This window comes from Choristoneura fumiferana, chromosome 12, assembly GCF_025370935.1.
Source record: "Choristoneura fumiferana chromosome 12, NRCan_CFum_1, whole genome shotgun sequence".
NCBI classification, from domain to species: Eukaryota; Metazoa; Arthropoda; class Insecta; order Lepidoptera; family Tortricidae; genus Choristoneura; species Choristoneura fumiferana.
The window spans coordinates 15,110,242-15,126,010 of record NC_133483.1 but is presented as its reverse complement, the minus strand read 5'-3'; the positions used below and the strand labels follow the sequence as shown (position 1 = coordinate 15,126,010).

General features: G+C 34.8%; 2 protein-coding genes across 2 annotated transcripts; one reads left to right on the top strand and one right to left on the bottom strand.

Moving 5' to 3' along the window:
* The first annotated feature begins 4,489 nt into the window (after positions 1–4,489).
* Positions 4,490–11,020, top strand: LOC141433484 (uncharacterized). The gene is made up of 7 exons (XM_074095535.1): positions 4,490–4,544; positions 4,686–4,850; positions 4,937–5,103; positions 5,199–5,235; positions 10,375–10,539; positions 10,615–10,781; positions 10,870–11,020. Exons 1-7 carry the CDS (start codon positions 4,533–4,535, stop codon positions 10,934–10,936), a joined length of 780 nt encoding a protein of 259 aa, XP_073951636.1. The 5' UTR covers positions 4,490–4,532; the 3' UTR covers positions 10,937–11,020.
* LOC141433487 (uncharacterized) lies at positions 7,622–15,750 on the bottom strand. Its single transcript, XM_074095539.1, has 7 exons — positions 15,701–15,750; positions 15,408–15,572; positions 15,164–15,330; positions 15,028–15,064; positions 8,242–8,409; positions 7,995–8,161; positions 7,622–7,777 (listed from the first exon to the last, which is right to left on the bottom strand). Exons 1-7 carry the CDS (start codon positions 15,710–15,712, stop codon positions 7,714–7,716), a joined length of 780 nt encoding a protein of 259 aa, XP_073951640.1. The 5' UTR covers positions 15,713–15,750; the 3' UTR covers positions 7,622–7,713.
* Between the last annotated feature and the right edge of the window lie 19 nt (positions 15,751–15,769).

Below are 15,769 nucleotides of genomic sequence, written 5' to 3'. Positions count from 1 at the left end.
TTTCTTATATATCCGTGCAAAATTACAGCTTTATAGCATTGATAGTCTCTGAGCAAAGCCGCGGACGGACAGACAGACAGACAGACATGGCGAAACTATAAGTACTAAAAATCGTCAAAGGTATGTTATTATGGTCACCATTTTAAATGATTGCATTATATAGAAAAATATTTATTTGCGACCAACAATGGCGGAAATATGAGCTTTCGACACTTAAAAAAAAAACCGTTTTGGTTAGGTAAGGTTAGATTGGTGACCCGAGGCCGTATTGCCTACCGTTTTAAACGCTCGCGATCGCAATCAAATGACAGTTTTTAGGGTTCTGGAGCTAAAATGACGAAAACGGAACCCTTATAGTTTCGCCATGTCTGTCTGTCTGTCTGTCTGTCCGTCCGTCCGCGGCTTTGCTCAGGGACTATTAATGCTAGAAAGCTGTAATTTTGCACGAATATGTATAAACTATGCCGATAAAATGGTACAATAAAAATTAAAAAAAAAAATTTTAGTGTACCTGCCATAGACGTAAAGCGAGGGTGATTTTTTTTTTCTCATCCAACCTTGTAGTGTGGGGTATCGTTGGATAGGTCTTTAAAAAACATTAGGGGGTTGCTAAAACGATTTTTCGATTCAGTGATATTTTTGCAAAATATTCAACTTTAAAGTGCAATTTCATGAAAATCGAGCGTCCCCCCCTCTAAAATCTAAACTGGTGGGTGGAAAATTTTGAAAAAATTAGAATGGTAGTTAATATATCAAACTTTCAAGGAAATCTATAACGGCTAAGTTTGCTTGAGAATTATTTGTAGTTTAAGAGTAAATAGCAGTCTAAGGTATAAAATATACCTAAACTTGGAGGATTTTGTATAAAATACGAAATCCTTAGAAAAATATTACTTATTTTTTTCGTAATGGCTACGGAACCCTTATCTTATCTTATCTTGGCGTGTCCGATACGCTCTTGGCCGGTTTTTGTATGAGAACTCTGTCATTTTATTGCGATCGCGACAGTCAGAAACGGTAGGCAATACGGCCTCAGGTGCGAAGCGCCTAAACAACGCCGAACAAGAGAGCTCCGTGAAGCGGACTTCCATCTAAGTCTTTTACATCTGCTGTGTTTTTGATCTTTCTGATAAAAAAATCTAGGTCTAAATATTTGAGATAAGGAGGTGGCTCAAGCTAGAGGTATAAGACCATTGTCTTGAGCCACCGTGCTTTGCCCCTATCTTCCATCAACCCCCTTCCCCCATATCCACATTGATTAGCACTAAAAACTCAGAAACACAGGCACCTCCTCTCAGAATCAGAGGGCTTCATCGCACTTGCTGTCTTTTCCGTTAAATTCAAGAGTTGTCGTAGCTTTGTCCATTTATAGCACAACATAGTTCCATAACTATTTTTTTAGGTTTAAGCAAAGAAGTTGCAACACATACATACACACATATTCGACGCTTTGGTTGTATTAGATACTTATGCATTCAGCTGAAGGTATAAAGCTAAACTTAGATTTATACTATATATCTTGGCAGTACATTTTAAAATAGTACTTTCACATTATTTATCTTTCAATTATGTTATTGGGTTTTGTGACAGAACTTTAGTGAGTTACCAATCCAAGGTCAGTTTTAAGATAAGCTGAAACTCGACTTGCGGCGTAAACCTCCTTGAGCTTATTAAGATTCTGTTTCTTAATCATTATTTTGTCTTTATCGATTATTTTGTCACCAGACTTTACCAGATGCTGACTAAATACTTTTCAGTAATAAGAAAGTACGGGAGCAATAAAACGCAAGCTTCAACAATTACTTCACAGCTTTTGATATTTTAAATATGAATAAATTACGTTTTAAAATATAGCAGATATTGCAACCTTTAAACACTCATTACTAATGCATTGCCGGAGGTACCTGAATACTTTACCGGTAAAACAGTAGAAGTAGTTGACTATCTGTTCATCTTTTTTTCATTTTAAATTTATTTATTGCATTACAATGATTATTAAATAATAATAAATGTCAAGTAACAAAATTAATATTGGATTATATAAAAAAAAACATTTAATACAATTAAATTAAACTATATAATTAATAAAACTTTTTAACAAAAAAAATTAACTCCTGAAAAAATATATACAATATAAAATTATATACTTTTCAGTTTTTTCGGCTTTTTTTTTGTTAAAAAGTTTTTATTTTTCTATTTTTTGCCATCCTTAAGATAAGAATTGTCCCTGAGACGACGACCCAACTATAAAGAAATGAATCCCGGGCCTTCGAACACCAGGGACCCGCTGTCTCCACCGCAACCGGTACTAAATCGTACACCGACTCCAAGGCAGAATACTTCGCATGCTTCAACTTCGCAGAATTTTCAGCCACAGAAACAGCTAACCGGGAAGTTTGTCTTAATTGAGACGCAGCAAAGTGCTTACACACGTTGCGTCCCACAAAAGACAACATTCTCATCTACTTATTGACTCTGGAAAGTTATTCATAATAAATTATCTGAAATTTACATCCGGAAATTGGACAAAAGCCTCTTAACTTCTTATTGAGCTAGAGATTTTCTGTTCTAAAATATTATTTTTTTGAAGCATTAGAAAGAAAAAAATCGGTCAAGTACAAGTCAGACTAGAAAATGTACACCAAGTAATCTCAATATACGAATAAATAATCTCAATATAATAAAAGTTATCAATATTATATTTTAAGTTCATAGGTAAGGGAAATTAAAAAAATTCTTCTGAACAAAATTTAAAAAAAAAGATGATTTTGATGGATAAAGTTATTATCTACTAAACGAGCTATAATCAACGATACCCGATTCGATGCAGTATGCCATTTTTTGTTTCGCGGCCCCCTTTATATTTTGCAGCCTCCCTTAAAACATCGCAGATGATAGTACTGCTTTGATAGAATGTTTGACTACTGTAGATGAATATCAACTTGATATAAACTGCACTCTTGATGACATAGTTAAATGGTTGTGTAAAAATGAACTTAATATCAACTTAGCTAAAACACATTTTATGCAGTTCCATAGTAGTCGTAGACTGCCATTGTCGATTATTTTGTCACGCAAAAATGAAAACATTGCTGAAGTGAAAATTACAAAATTTCTCGGTCTTACAAGTGATAGAAATTGCGGCTGGAAACATCATATAGACGAGTTGTGCTTGTGCACAGGGCTATCTAGATTTATTTATCCAATGCGCAGGTTAGTACGTAACTCATCCGTTGAGGCAGCCATCATGGCTTACCATGGCTATGTGTTCAGTCTAATTTGGCATATGGCATTATTTTTTGGGGTAACTCTACAGACTGGTTAAAGGCATTTAAAATGCAAAAACGATGTATCAGAGCTATAAGTGGTAAAACCCAAAGAGACTCGTGTAGGCCTCTTTTTCCTAAGTATAGGATATTGCCACTTCCCTGCTTATACATTAAAGAAGTGGCTATGTTTGTGAAAAAACATTCCGAACTTTTTGAACGATATGCAAAATATAATCGAAATTTCCGAAATAACGAAAAGCTTTCTTATGTATATCGCAACCAGTCCGCCTTTTATAGAAATAGTACTAATGTAATGGCAATTAAAATTTTCAATAATATTCCTGACATATTTAAGACATACGATAATGTGAAATTTAAAAAGGCTATCAATGATTGGCTGTTAAATAGAATGTTTTAGTGCACACTCGACTTTCTTAGTAATAAGGGAAAGTTGTAATTTTTATTTTTACTTATTTAATTATCTGAGGTTAGGTTTTTTAGGTTTAATATTGACATTTGATCTGTACCTAATTATTTTTGTATAGTTATTATAGTTTCTATTTTATTAAACCGTATTGACTTTGGTAAAATTGCACAACAACTATTGTAATACTTCCTTATAATATGTATGTTAGTCTACCCAATTTAATTAATTTTCTTTGGCTAATTTATTTTATTTTTCAACCAGTTGCCATTGTCACTATTGTACACCATAAGCTTAAGGCTATGGAATGGAATATTATTTTACTGTTAAAAATATTTGCATGCTTCGTTAATTAGGCAGAATGTATTGGAATTATAATATTAATCTACCACATGACATTGTAATACTACATTCTCGCAAATAAATTTATGATTATGATTATGATTGTCCAAAAAGAGTTATTTGTGAACAATTGGTATGACTTTGAGTTAACAAAATTGCTTAGACAAAAATGAGCCAGATGACAGACCGACAAACAGACTTGAGAAATAAAGATATTTCCTTTAACAACTTACGAACCATTATTAAATCCTTTTCTGGCTTCACCAGGATGAATGTAGGTTTAAAATTGTCACAAAGAATTCGTTTGTCAACCAGTTATTACACAAAAACTACATTTGGATACTTAGTGGTAACTTTTTTATCTGTCCATAATTTTAGCTCCGCTCAATATCTACTGGGTCGTAATCTGTAGTATAAAAGAAGGGAATTAAAATTTTTGTATATCAGTTTGCAACTGCACTTCAATTAGTGTACAGTGAAACGAATAAAGAAACAAAATGCAATTCAAGGTATTGGTGTGTACTAATAATGAAAAATATAAAGTTTAAGATATTAATTGATTAAAATACAAATGACAAAAATGTTATAGTTGTGGGTCAATGAATGTGCCAAAGTGAGTAAACTTAGATTAAAAGGAATATGTTCGACAGATTGTATGTCTGTTGGGTCTCGTTGCGGCGGTGGCCGCCCAGCACGGACACAAGTACGAGAAGCACGAGCCCGCGCACTCCTCGCAGTACATCACCAGGCACGACGGCCACCCAGAAGAAGTGGTCATCACCGACAAACACGGCCATAAGCACGTCGACTATTATGTAAGGATCGAAAAACAAAACGTTTAAATTGATTTATAATTAACAAAAACCAAAAAATTACCTAACAAAACACTTTCATGTCATAGGCTCATCCTAAATACGAATTCAAATACGAAGTGTCGGACCACCACACCGGCGACATTAAGACGCAGCACGAGCAGCGCGACGGCGACGTCGTCAAGGGCTTCTACTCGCTGCACGAGCCCGACGGCTCCGTCAGGGACGTGCACTACCACAGCGACAAGAAGACTGGGTAAGACGATAATCACAACCCTTGAATATTGAAGATTTCCTTTGAAAATTGATCCAGTTAGTTCATATCTTTATAACGAGTAATTTTTGTTGCAGTTTCCACGCCGAAGTCAAGCACAGCACCCACCACGTAGTACCTGAACATCACCACCACCACTAGATTTACATCACATCACGATTGATAATAGACAATCTATTTACTACCTGTATTATGTGATATTTTGTAGTTGTAGGTACCCATTTAATAAATTTGTTACTGAAACTTATGAATTTCAATTACGATACCATCCTTTTAGGTGATTTTTGTATGTTACAGAGTCGTGATAATTTAGTGATAGATAAGTAATTATCTATTGAAATCAACGAATTACTAAAATTCTGTTGATTAAATTTGCTTAATTGAAATGTAGCAAAACATTGCCGAAATTGCCGTACAGTACACTACACTCAAAAATAATTTTGCATGTGCAGTTTTATACAAATATCGAGACAAATCATACTTAGTAAGGAATTTTCTTTGACCTTACAATCTCTACACAATGGTATAACAAAACAAAACATTCAGATCTATCCTAAAGGAACATTTTAAACGATACCTTACCGGGCTGTCTTACCGGGCGATATTAAAATTATTTTAAAAAACATATAATTTAAACCTAGGACCTAAATGATTAAAACGTTTTTTAGGAAAATAATTGAAATTGTATTTTTTGGTTTGTGAATAGTTTGTGGATCCAGAAAAAGTAAAAACGCTACTCATGAGAGTTAATTTGCTGGCCTGAAACAAAAGATAAACTAGTTCAGGCTCCAGTATTACATGTATTCTTAGGCCGCCTCCACATGCTTGATGTTTGCCACAAATACCAAACACTTGCCAAACACTGACCACAACCACACAACACAAACACGGCATCCCCAGGCTTGGCGATCATGGCAGGATTGGCAAACATGGCGGACGACGATCTTGTTGTTGCAGTGATTACTTTCGGGATGAACTATTATTATTATAAGGAAAGCAAAATGAACTTAAACGAAAAATAAGAAAACCAAGACGTTGGTTGATGATCAAAATTTACAAGTACACATTTGATATAAATTTCAGCTTGATACCTCCACGCGTTCCTGAGAAAAAGGGTCGTGACAGACGGACGGAAGGACGGATAACAAAGTGATCCTATTAAGGTTCCGTTTTTTCCTTTCGAGGTACGAAACCCTAAAATAACTTTTTTATTTTTTTTATTTTTGTCCCTTTCGTTTAAAATAAATTTAATTTGTCATTAATAATTTTAAAGCATATTTTGGTGTACCTAATATTACGAAAAAACATTCATAAAATATGGTAGCTGTACGTTATGACGTTGGTTTTAGACAAATTTACTATTTTGCACGGTTTTAATATAGCTAGGAAGTAATATCGAAAGAACATTTCTGCGTTCTTTCTTTGTACATTAGGGTTACTGAGTTTTGTAACTTCAGCTGATCACCGATCCAAGGTCGATCAACATCTACCCTTTATGTGTAGGCATCTTTTAAACTAAGCCACTCGTTACGCTTCTCTGTAACATAATTATAGCCACTGTCATTTTGATACCATCGTCCCAACGCTTCCCGAAGGACGCTTTTGCCCCATGGTCGCCACTCGAGTAACAGCTTGTTCTATAAATCAGTGTTTCGTGCCACGTGACCCAACCATTCTCACTTTAGTCTGGCAACGCGTTAAATTATCGGTTGTATTTGTGTTACTTGAAAATGATTTTGCCTTTGATTTTTCATTCAAAGTCAAAAGTCAATCTTTATACGTGAAAAATAAATTTAAGTTCATCAAAAAGTGTCTGCAAGTGCTGCAAATGCTTTCATCTCTGTCGGAATAAGGCTTCGTTCAACGGTAACAATTTGATCATTAATAACGATAGTTATTAATAATTCAATATTTTATTTCAAATTAGTCATATCAGCAGTGTAATTCTGTGATCTTCGGTAAAATTACCCAGCAATATTAACGGTAATCTTTGGCATATTCAGATTATCTATTTAAATCAGCACAAAGTACGATTTTTCTTTTCTGGGTTCTATACCCAAAGGGTAGAAGACTCCGCTGTCCGTCCCTCCGTCTTTCACCAGGCTGTATCTCATGAACCGTTAGACAGTTGAAATTTACACAGATTATGAATTTCTGTTGCCGTTATAACAACAAATACTAAAAACAGAATAAAATAAATATTAAAGGGGGGCTCCCATACGGCAAACGTGTTTTTTTTGCCAACGTCTAATGTTGCATAGATAATGGTACGGAACTGGCAAGGCCAAATAATAACCATCATTAATGGTAGACGTCCTAGTGCTGGTCGCTGTTGCAGCAGTTGCCATCTTAAATTTTATGTAATTAGCCGGAGGGTGTTATTTATCGGGTAGGTATGTGAAACACTCCCCTAGTGTTGTTATGTACGTACGCCAATATCGAACGTCATCTCATGGTAAAAATTAATAAAAAAAGAAATGATATTAAAAATAAGTGAAGATTAAAGTGGAAATAATGAAATATATTCAAAACAAAGATAAAAAAACTTAATTATAACAAATTTTGTACTTAGACGTCTATCAGTTGTCAATTTTAATGGTGATGGTGGTGTTCAGGTACAATGTGGTGGGTGTTGTGCTTGACCTCAGCATGGAAACTGCAACAAAAAATCCTTATGAGTATATTATATTATACTTCTATTCAGTCAGATACCTCCAGGTACAATTAAAACGGGGGAGGCCTATGTCCAACAGTGGACTTCCTACGGCTGATATGATGATGACATTGACAAAACAACAACAAAACACAAAAAGACACATTTAAAAGAGTAAGTTTTTCGAATTAATACATCATTATTGTAGTCATCGTCTTACCCAGTCTTCTTGTCGCTGTGGTAGTGCACGTCCCTGACGGAGCCGTCGGGCTCGTGCAGCGAGTAGAAGCCCTTGACGAGGTCGCCGTCGCGCTGCTCGTGCTGCGTCTTAATGTCGCCGGTGTGGTGGTCTTCTACTTTATACGCGAACTCGTACTTGGGATGAGCCTGCAATGTTCAAATACTTCTTAAGTTTTACTGTTACATTGCGGTAAGTCATAAATATGCTATTGTTTTTCAGAACTTACGTAGTAGTCTACATGCTTCTTATGGCCGTGTTTGTCGGTGATGACCACTTCCTCCGCGTGTCCGTCGTGCCTGGTGATGTGCTGCAAGGAGTGCGCGGGCTCGTGCTTCTCGTGATTGTGTCCGTGCTGGGCGGCTGCCATCGCCACGAAGGCCAAAAGGCACACAAACTGTGAATAGAAAATCGTTTTTATAATGTTTGAATTGACCAAGCTTAATTAAAAATCGATTTGAATGTTATCAATAACTCAAACATAATTTTATTTCATTTTTTTACATGTACCTTGAAGTACATTGTGATTTAATTGTTCACTTGATGAAAGGCAGTTATAAACTGATACGTTTGCAAAATAACCAACTTCTTTTATAATACTCAAGACCTGACTAAAGAAATTCAATTTCAGGCCGTAAAAACTCAAACCTGTTTGAGTTTACATTGCATTATGGAGTGGGTGTATGAAATATTTATTGTGTCAACTGTAATTTTTGCACTAATCAAAATAAGGTGAATTATTTTACTTGATTACACGAAATAATTAAATAGGTAGGTACCTACTGTATTTTAATTATATTATAACGCGATGATTGAAATTAGATAAATCCAATTCGTAAAAAAAGGGTTTAAAAAGTATAATTGAAAAATCAGCCTAAGTGCGAGTCGGGCTCGACTACCAAGGGCTCCGTACAGTCAACGGCAAAATCTTATTGGTATGTATAATTATATACCACCACATATCAAAAATAAAATTTGTCACCTGTTTAAATAAAGTATTTAGAATCAGCCGCTGACAGACAAATTAAAAAAATATATATTATTAATTCCTATTACTACTAACAGAGCACAATAATAGTGTGTGTTGATAAATTAAATTGCACATCACCTAACATATACATAGGTTATGATTAGGTTATTAGGTTACGATAGGCAATTCGTATATTATAGTAATAGGTTATGCTGAAAAACGAACAAGGCATTTGATTTGTTTCTGATAGCAGTAGTCTTTTATACTAAACTTAGTAAATAAGACTTACTTCTTAAACGGTGACTACATTTTTTGTGTAAAAATACGTGAATGTAAAATTTATAGGTACCTAATCCTTTTTGGCCCACGTTGAAACTAGAGCCTTGTATTTTATTGTGTGAAAAGATACATAGAAATAAAACAATAACATATTGACTTTTTAATCAACTTCCCGAAGGAGAGTTATGTTTTTCTAGCGTATGTATGTATGCACGTATATTATGTATGTCCATTTCTTTGGTCCTCGCTAAAGCCTTAACAGCTGGACGGATTTTAACATATGAGCTAGGTATCATTCGATTTGTCATAACTGTCAAAGTGACATAGGGTACCTATATAATATTTCGATCAATATGGCACCCGCAAAAAAAAATGGCGAGGAATTAAAACAAATGTATAGTAAGAAGATGATATCTAAATGAAAGCTGATAATTAGCCCATTCTAAATATATACGAGTGTCCATGTAATGTTTTTATTATTTGGAATATTTGGAGTATTTGTGCTTGAACTCTTTTTTTTTCATAATTAAAATATTGTCAATATTCTATTTATCATTTTCTTTTTGTATCAGCACGTATCAGTATAACTGTAAGTCTAAAAATTCAACAAAGAATTCGCTTTAAGGACCAGTCCTTTGGTAACATTTATATCCACGTGTAAATTGAACTCAGCTCAATACTAACTGGTTCGTAATCTGTTGTATAAAAGGAATGAATTATTTTTTTAATGTATCAGTTTGCAACAGTACTTCAGTTGGTGTACAGCAAAACAATTCAGTAAAAAAAATGTATTTCAAGGTATTTACCATTTGTCATTGCCACGTAATTTTTGATAAGAACATTGAGATAACAGTTTGTGACAATCAAAATTCTATGCCTCCAGTGAAAACTTATACAACTCCACTTGATATTATGTTTTTTTTATTATTAAAAGCCTTTGTTTTTTACTTATTTTTTTCTTGTTTAAGTTAGTAGAAATGCCTTCTACACAGAAGAGATTTTTTTCCTTAATACGCTCTCCTAAAAAAGTAATACATTCCGATTTGTATAACTTTTTACAGGAGAAGCAGAGTAATGGGTCAATAAAATAAAAAGCTAAAATCTTATCATCAGATTGTGTCTTTCGCGGCGTTCATCGCTGTGGCGGCAGCTCAGCACGAGTACAAACACGAAAAGCACGAGCCCGCGCACTCCTCGCAACACATCACCAGGCACGACGGACACGCGGAAGAAGTGGTCATCACCGACAAACACGGCCACAAACACGTCGACTACTACGTAAGTATCAAAAACAAATAAAAAGTGTATTTTTACTAAAAACCAGTAAAATAACGATACATATTTACATTGCAGGCTCATCCCAAGTACGAGTTCGCGTATAAAGTAGAAGACCACCACACCGGCGACATTAAGACGCAGCACGAGCAGCGCGACGGCGACGTCGTCCAGGGCTTCTACTCGCTGCACGAGCCCGACGGCTCCGTCAGGGACGTGCACTACCACAGCGACAAGAAGACAGGGTAAGACGACGATTACAACTTTTGTAAAAAAAATTGTTCAAGAATTTACCTAGAATGTCATCTTTACTGACGAAGCATTTCTTTGCAGTTTCCACGCCGAGGTCAAGCACAATACCCACCACATCGTACCTGAACACCACCATCATCATAATTAAATTAGCAACCGATAGATAAATAACCTACTACTGGAATTATAATTATGTTGTTATTTAGTTGTTAAGAATAAATGTTGTAATTCATTTTCGAACTTTTAATACGTCACTTGTCGTGGAAATATTTTTTAACATTAACGTTTATTGAGATAATAACACTTGAAAATGACTTAAGCATTACATAAAGGAAGGTCTGTATCATAAATTAATGTACTCGTATGTTCAAAATTATTATTTTTGAAAGGAGTTATACTACAACAAGAGCAATTGCAAAAAAAAATACTAAACTGTAGGTATTTAATGTGGTTGTAATCAAACGGATCGATCCAAGATACTATATTTTTATCCTAAATGCAATTCATGGTAGTTTAGTGGCTTAGTTTTTGATCTCTAACTGATCAGGTTTTTTTGTTGACGGTTTGACTACGGAACCCTACAAATCACATTGCGACGTTAAATTCCTTAAAGTTAAACGCAAACGACTTTTCTATTATCATCAAATTTTAGGTTAGTATAGTTAGAAACCCATAATGATATGAGATTTTTAGCCACCCCAGCAGAGAAAGGGTGGGTTTTAGTTCGACTGTCATGATGGTTGTTTAGTTGCATGTTAACCACACTTACTTTTCACTTTGAACGCGAGGAAAAAAAACAACGTTCTGAGCAAAATTACAATATTACTTTTTACAGCTTAACACAAGCAGCTCAATACGAGTAGGTAATGGGATGTCAATTATGTTTAAAATTGAAATAGCAAAAAAATGTACCCGCTTTTTTTCTTTTCTTTTTTTTGTAAAGACGCTCTAAATGCTTGCGTATGTAGCCAACAGATTCAAACTTGAAAACTATATTAAAACTAATAATAGTCCACTATGCATAATAAATTGAATTCACCCATCATTAATTATAATTAAAAAGATTCATATTCGTAATTAGTAATCGCATTTCACGAAACTAAACTTTTTTATATTTAAACATAATTGTCATTTTGAGGTTACCTCTCGCCTTAGATGAATGATTGGTCTCGCGCGCTCGCTCGACTAGATACCGCCGGCGTACTTGTCAAATGCGGCAACAAATAGTACGCCGAAATCGGCGTACCTGAGCCCGAGGCGAGTCAGTCGCGTTGCAAACTGTGTGTAATGTGCATGTCCCGAATTTTTGTTAAATTTTGGTCATAAACCGAAGTAAAATGCCAGTTTTCGCAGTGAAACTGTTTAAAAATAATACTACAGAAATAAGAAGGACACTGGGATCACATACCATCAGTAAATATCGTATAATTTCGAAATTACAAAATAAAATAACATGAACCCTAAACGCCATTATGTGTTGCCGCGTACACAAGAATCAAATTCCCCGTGGTTGAGATTTTAATAAATTGAATTTTATTGTTATCATCATTAAATGATGATAAATTTTAATAACTTATTTTATTTAAGTATCTAACGTAATTATTATATATACATAACCTAGTTCTATATTATTTAATGTTTGTCTTTGTGATATTATACACTGAAGGTGTATAAATTGTTACCCGACACTATTTAATTAAGGGGTGAATGTGTCTTAAAATTAAAAATGTTTTTCGTCTTCCCAGTCAAAAGCCCGATCAGCTGATTTACTTAGGTATTACGGGAAACGAAAAAAATTATTTTCGTATTTCTACCCATTTTCCTGAAATGTTAACTTTTTACCCGACTGCCCGAAGGAGGGTTATGTTTTTCAAGCGTATGTATGTAAGTATGTATGTATGCATGTACCTATGTATGTATATTTTGTAAACAATTATTTTTATTTTAGTCTTAATTAACCTGTACATTATACTAGGTTTAACTATAGGTGCAACGTGTTAAGTACGCAAAACTTCTTAGTTGGTGACTCAGTCCATGAATTTTCAGTAATAATTTGTAAATATTGAATGTCCTTAAATTTATATATATTTTTTAATTAAAAGTGAGGCCTGATCATTGATATTCCGACATCATACCTACAATTTTTTTAAAGAAGAAACCTACGCCTAACCTATACACAAACATATTAATACATTCACTCTTAATTACTTCCTAATTTCTAAGTATTTCCCAAGATACATTTTGTAACCAGTAACTTAATAGACCACATTTTCCCAATAATTCGGGTAACAGTGGAGCAGCTGGCAACACAATTCGTCACGCACACTAGCATCCTTGCAAATTGTCTTACACCGTTCTTACGCACAATACAATATTGAGTTGCCGCATTCACGAACCTTTTGTTTTTAGGTAGGGCGGTATCTAGTCGAGCGAGCGCGCGAGACCAATCATTCATCTATGCCTCTCGCCTTCAAAATGTCAGTCTTCACTGAAAAAGGCGATAATTCTCCATTCACAAACAGCGTGATTGGTTTTATTAGGGGTTTACATAGTAAATATAAAAAAAAATTAGTACCTAAAGACTAATAGCTTCGATATGCAGAGACTAAAGTAACATTTTAAGAGTGACAAATATTTTAATTACGACTGCGTATAGTCTAAGGAATCGTGATTTTAATTTGTTTTGTTGCAGAAAACACTTAGTTTATTTTATGTTCAGTTGAGATTCTGAAATTTGAGTAACAGATTTACTGAGCATAAATCAATATCATAAAAACGGTTTTTTTTTTTATTTATTTATCACCAGGAAATTATAAGTTTAGCTTAGAGACTATTTAGTGCTAGAAGCTGTAGTTTTGCGTGGATAGTTACTTTGATAGTTATGTAACAATTCTGGCGGCAAAGCAATAAAATAAAATGCAGGTAAAAAAAGTTTTGGCTACATCTCATAGAGGTAAACTTAAAAAAGGGGTGATTTTTGCTCGTCTAATCTTAGTGTGGGATTAGATAGATCTTTTGAAATACGACGGTTGAAGGAAAAAATTACTAAGCGCCATTTTTTAACGATGAGTGAATGTTCGGAACCAGTAATTTTTTTTCTGTCATTAAAGCTACGTCACAAAATTTTGTCAAAAATGTCACTTATTTCTCCTTTCAACCGTCTTGGTTTGTAGGAAGGGGCTGTAAAGACGATTTAGTCAACGGTAGTTAGTTATAATAATATCAAATTAACACGGGAGACTATTACTGCTAAGTATGCTTGAGATTTATAAGTAAATTGTTTAAAAGTAAATAGTACCTTAATTTATTATGTTTACCTTCTTGAATTTAAATCAATAAACTTATTATAATGGTAAAAATATGAATTATCGAAACATTTGTAAATAAATTAAAATCTCACTAGAATATTAGGTGATAGCACAATAATTAGGTACTTAAAGTACCTACGTTTCATCTCGGCCTATACACGTTTTACTGCAGGGCACCGGCTTCATCTCAGGATGACAAGGCTGGGGCCGTTGTTCCCGCGCGGATCTACTGCGGAATGGGAACTTCACAATAGGTACCATTGAATTACTTATAATAAACCATCAGAATTCTTACCATCAGGAGACCCACTTGCTCGTTTGCCATCCAGTCGAATAAAAAAAAAATTAAGACAATTATATAAAAGGCGCTAGCCCGGGCTCAAACCTACTACCCATTGCCATAAACCAAACCGTGACTACCGCGACTTACATTAACGACAAAAATAATAATATTAAAAGTAGGTTGGATGGATCCGTTTGATTATAACTACATTGAACAGTTTATTTTGCGATTGCTGATGTTGCAGTATAACTCACGTTCAGGAATAACTATTTGTTCAGACAGTAATCTAGGTTGGCAACGCGTCTGCAATACCCCTGGTGTTGCAGATGTTTATGGGCGGTGGTGATCTCTTACCATCAGGAGACCCACTTGCTCGTTTGCCATCCAGTCGTATAAAATAATAATAATAATAGGTACAACATCTCTTTATGTAAATACGCCATTATCAAATGAGATATCTAAATAAACCAATATTCCAATTCCAATGTAAAACAATATTCCCACAAAAGTTGACTATTTATCAAAAGTCCGAAATTGAATTACAACATTTATTCTTAACAAATAAATAACAACATAATTACAATACCAGTAGTAGGTTATCTATCAGTTATTAATTTAATTTCAATGATGATGGTGGTGTTCAGGTACGATGTGGTGGGTGCTGTGTTTGACCTCAGCGTGGAAACTGCAAAAAAAAAAAACGTTAATAAAGATTTTCACAAAAACATCCAGCATTTAATTTAGTAATGAATCAGTGATGAGTTGCAATTAAACCCGGTCTTACCCGGTCTTCTTGTCGCTGTGGTAGTGCACGTCCCTGACGGAGCCGTCGGGCTCGTGCAGCGAGTAGAAGCCCTTGACGACGTCGCCGTCGCGCTGCTCGTGCTGCGTCTTAATGTCGCCGGTGTGGTGGTCTTCTACTTTATACGCGAATTCGTACTTGGGATGAGCCTGCGAAATAAAATTTTGTTAATTTTTCTGAGTTTTGTTAACGAATCCACTAATTGTTTTTGTTTTTTGGTCCTTACGTAATAGTCGACATGCTTATGGCCGTGTTTGTCGGTGATGACCACTTCTTCCGGGTGGCCGTCGTGCCTGGTGATGTGCTGCGAGGAGTGCGCGGGCTCGTGCTTCTCGTGCTTGTGATCGTGCTGGGCGGCCGCCACAGCGATAAAAGCCGTGAAACAGACTATCTGTTAGAAAAAAATCGTATTTAACTATTGACTGACTTTTTATTAGATAAGTATCAATCGATTGCTCTGACTTTTAATCTTGTCATTGTTTCTTATAACTTAAGAGTAATTTTTGTTTTAATCTTTACCTTGAAATACATTTTAGTTTGGTTGTTCGCTTATTGAAAGACAGTTGTAAACTGATACATTTACAAAAT